The sequence below is a fragment of the Octopus sinensis genome, linkage group LG16 (genome assembly GCF_006345805.1).
Source record: "Octopus sinensis linkage group LG16, ASM634580v1, whole genome shotgun sequence".
In the NCBI taxonomy this organism is placed as follows: Eukaryota; Metazoa; Mollusca; class Cephalopoda; order Octopoda; family Octopodidae; genus Octopus; species Octopus sinensis.
In genome coordinates this window covers 9,807,257-9,812,094 of record NC_043012.1, presented here as the reverse complement: position 1 = coordinate 9,812,094, position 4,838 = coordinate 9,807,257, and the positions used below count along the sequence as shown (strand labels likewise).

At 39.0% G+C, this 4,838-nt stretch overlaps 1 protein-coding gene across 1 annotated transcript; it reads right to left on the bottom strand.

Annotated features, from left to right (window-relative positions):
• Positions 1-288: 288 nt before the first annotated feature.
• LOC118766632 lies at positions 289-2,167 on the bottom strand. Its single transcript, XM_036510186.1, has 2 exons — positions 1,826-2,167; positions 289-744 (listed from the first exon to the last, which is right to left on the bottom strand). The coding sequence occupies exons 1-2, from the start codon at positions 2,165-2,167 to the stop codon at positions 289-291; spliced, it is 798 nt and encodes a 265-aa protein (XP_036366079.1).
• Between the last annotated feature and the right edge of the window lie 2,671 nt (positions 2,168-4,838).

The window sequence follows — 4,838 nt, the reverse complement described above, 5'->3', positions numbered from 1 at the left end:
AAAAAAAAACACAAACATTTATAGCAAACATGCAAATAGAATAATGGCATGTATCAAAGATAAATGTCAGAGCATGCTTATGAGCGAACAGCGTGTGTGAAGTAAAAATGGTCAATGAAGGTAATGCACTGCTAACAGCAATCAGGGAGACGAAGCAAAATATCAAAATATCAATGAAATGCTTGCGGGAAGTCTTATTGCTAACGGCTACAATTTGGTGTAGATGTGAAAAATGCTGTAGAATAACTACGTAGGGCTGATTTGTAGACGACGTTTTTTGTTTTTCTTTCAGTTGACTGGATGGCCAACTCTGGAACAACCGACGTAGAACTGTCCATGGGAAAAGCACGACGTTCGAAGGTCCAATCCGACAATTTTCAGCGACGGACCTTGTTCTTTGTTAATGGTCATGGTGAAGCTGAGTTTGAGAGGGGACTGAAGACTCTGCATAGGGTAGGGGCAGTCTGTTGGGGTTAGCGGAACTTTCGGAATGAAAACGGTATTGTTTTTTCCGTGTCCTGTGATAATTTGGGCTTCAATATCTTGGTCCATTATTTGTTTGATCTCAAGGCGAGTTCCATTGCATAGTGTGGATGCGTTTAGATTGCTTAGGAGGATGACGAGGCAACTGACATTTAAGTGGAGTTCATGGGGAGGAAGTAGTGGAGGATCTTGGGAGTTGAGAAATTCCGTTGGAAAATGTGTAACCTGATCAAGGTCGGTAACTGTGTCTTGAGAAGGTAGCTGATTGAGTAAGTCACAGTTAAGAGTGTTGACAGCTGCATTTGTAGGTGCAAGAACAGCCCTCTCTCGAAGCCAGTTTGGTTTTATTTATTCCGTTGTAAGATTTGGATAAACGGCAGAACATAAGTCATCAGGGATAGAGAGAGTGGGGCCAATGATGGTAGTATCAATGTATCCGTTGCCGTCGGATGTAATTTCTCCATTGCCGAATTTAAGTAGCATTTCCGAAAACTAGGTTGTAGCTTGACCAGTCTGTAAGAGTGATCTATTGATGGTGAGTTGTACACGCGACCAGAGGTAAGATTTTTTTAAGCCAGGCATTAAGTTCACGCGCGTGTGTTCCTTTGGGTATAATAGGCAGAGTTTGTCGAAAATTTTCTGCAAGAAGTAGAGTCGCACTTCCAAGGATGTTGTTGTTCGATTTAAGGTCTCTCATTGTGGTATCAAATGCTTGTAGGGATCATTTATGGGGCATAGTTCCTTCATTTCAAACATAATTCTCGTTTTGTCCGAGTAATGCATTATGTGGCTCGTTGAGTTTTCTTGGTGTGCTACATTAAAAAGCAACTCGAAGGTCGAGTGAGCTGTTCATCCACCGTTGAGAGGAGTCGATGCTATTCCTGCGGAGGCAACAGTAGTAGCAAGGTAACCATTATGCCGCAAATTCGCAAGAAGATTCAGGAGGAATGTTTTCCCAGTTCTAACGGGTGCGTCTAAGAAGCTGATTACGCCAGTGTGTGTGTAGATGTTTCCGAGGACGAAATTGTAAACGTCAGCTTAATCGGAATTCAGAAGGGGCTTGTTGTCCGTATTGTAATGTTTGAGCCTGTGGATGTTGTAGGATGTTTCTCCGAGAATTAGGCAATTGGGACAGGTGTCTTCATTTCTGTCTGAAGTCTTGAGAGAATAAGCATCCAATCGTTGAGCGCCAATTGCTATAACCAAGTCTTCCAAGAGAAGAATACTTCTTTTGTAAATGGCAGGGATAGTGGGAGTGTCAAAGCTAACTGTGATTTGGCGAGTCTACAGCAAAATGGCATGGCACATTGATTATTTGTATTTTTTCCAAATTGCACAAAACCTGCATTATTGTGAAATGTTGTCGGAGCTTGTACGGAAAACGACACAGAGAGGCCTCTCCAAGTGCATTATCATATTGATCATCTGTATCCGTTTGGAACAGGATTCTTTGAAAGTGCCACATAAGTTGCCGTCCATTGTGCGAAGGTCGTCGAAGAAAATTGGTCACATAATGACATGAAGTAAGATCTGCAGATGGAAGCATTCGGAGTTCAAGGGGTGAACTGTGTAGACGCGTCCGATTGTGTCGTCCTTGTACATGACTGGATCCACTGCGTAGGGCAGCCTTGTTTTCGTCGTTGAATTCTACGTTGATGTGTGCATGAAATGTTTTACAGAGCATCTTACGGCGTAAGGGAGACAGTTCTAACTTTTACTTCGCAAAGTAGAGCCCTTCTGACCCTAAAAGCGCTATTACTCCATATTACACCATAAGTGAATACTCTCTAAATGGTGTAGAGCTATCTGTGGAACATAAATGATGTATTAGCCAAACGTGAACGAAATTAAATGAAAAATGTTGATTTTAGGTGGGATCAAACAATGGTCGGTCACATCCACATATATGCGCACACACACGAACACATATATACAGGCTAGGCATGTTTCAGTTTCCGTCTATCAAATCCACTCACAAGTCTTTGGTAAACCCGGGGCTATGACAGAAGTCACTTGCAGTGGGACTGAACTCAGAACCATGTGGTTGTGAAGCAAACTTCTTAAAACACAGCCTGTGTGCACATGACTGTGTGCGCGAACACACACACACACACTCATACACACATATATCACTATCTATGTAGCATACTAAACGTATTCACGCCGTTATAAAGCATGACAGTGTCTGAGATAAAATCTATCCATAGACGTGTTAAATACACACACACACATACACACACACACACACATATATATATATATATATATATATATATATATAATATATATATATATATATATATATATATATATATATTGGAGCAAGGCGAACAACGTCGATGTAGTGACACATGAGAACGATAGACGCGTATATATATACACGACACGCTTCTTTTAGTTTCCGGCTACCAAATCAACTCTCAAAGCTTTGCTCGGTGCAAGGTTATAGGAGAAAATACCAGCTCAAGGTGCTACGCAGTGCGACTTAACCGGAACCATGTGATTGAGAATCAAGGTTCTGACCATACGGCCAGACCTGCACTTTAATTATCATTTTCCAATGTTCTTATGTGGCTTGAAAGCTTCAGGATTTCCCTACATAACACACGGCCCACAAACTCCTACTACTGTTGAATTGGTTCACGAATTGCATTTAAGGAGCTTTTAATAAAATCCTTTTCCTTTAGGCAAAGATGTATGGTTTTGTTCAATGAAACCCGGTTCGTTTTCACATTGATAGATCGTTTGTAATTGTACGTTTGAGCAAGATTTGTCCGTTTCAAACATACTTTTGTTCTTCATCTCAATAACAATTATAAAATGTTTCTTTTCATATCAAATATTGTATGTTAGACCCTTTAGTTTGACTGGACGAAGATGTTCTTAGATAAGAACAATTAAGAACAGATCAATTCCCCATGACGACTACTGTACTTGGTTCGTTTATTATTTCATTGAACATGATCAAATAATTTGAATTTGTTTCAAGTAAACCTTTATTTCACCAATTTCTCTTTTCTTTATTCATCTGGCTACGGTTTACATTTGAGTAAGTGTTTAATCATTTCCATATATTCGATATCATTAACGTGATATATTTCTACTTCCAATTTCGTTGGTCTAATTCCGATTCTGATGTAGGTGGCAGTTGGATTTCGTTACTAGCTGTCATACTTATTTCCGTTATTCAAAATATCAATGTTTATATTTTTGGTTGTAACTAGCAGTATCGCCCGGCGTTGCTCGGGTTTGTAAGGGAAATAACTATATAAGCATTTTTAGAGAGTTATAGCCAAAAAATAGCAAAAAAATGCATTAAAATGGGAAAAAAATGATGGTAATTTTTTTTTAAATCGTTGATTCATCGTAGACATTTTTAGAGAGTTACTTCCCTTATATAATAGCGAAAAAAATCCATTAAAATGGAAAAAAATTATAGTAATTTTTTTTTAAATCGTAGACTCATCGTAGACGCGCGCTAATACCCAGAAGGGCTCGATATGAATCACGACTATAAGATACCCGCTTTTGGTTACACTGCACCGCAAAATGTAGGAGTAGTTAGGAATCTAAATCGTAGGAGACAGACACACAACTTGACTTTTATATATAAAGATTTAATTGTGTAACCTATCTAGCAAATAGTCAATGGTTTTACTTTATATATGTTTGTATTAAATATCAGTTTTCTTACATCTGGTGTATTTAAAGTAATTTCGTAGATCAGAATTACTTTCTTTCTCCTTAAATTATACGCCTATAATTTGGCCAAGAGAAATTAAAGCTAATCCGCTGAGCACAAATCAGCGTAGCTGGAACCTTGAACACTGAACGTCGTTAAGACATAAGTGTTGGATATGAAATAACGCATTAGAAATTGAATTTTCTTCCAGGGCAGACTGAGGACGAACATTCCAATTGTAACCTATGTTTCAGTTTTATTTACCACTAAACGAAAACAATGTAAGCAAATTATTTACTTAAAGGTAGAGTAACATGCAAACGTGGAAGTCTTCAGACATCATGCAAGCTCTTTTGGAATACGCGTAGCTTAGTAGTTAGGACATTCAGCTAACTATTATAAGATTGTACGATCTAATCTTGGATTTGGTAGCACGTTGTGTCTTTCAGTAAGGCTCTTCATAATACGATACTCCAGTCTGCGCTGCTGAACTCAATACCCACCAAGTACAGGTGCAGCTCTTCATCCTTTCCTCGTAGTGTCACATTCTGGCTGCTTCGGCGGATCAAGGTTGGGGAGAGCTGAGAGGGTGTCTGTATCAGCTCTCGGCTATACAGACACTATAATAAGCGTGATACATGTTAATAAATCATCACGATTCCGATTGGGTGCT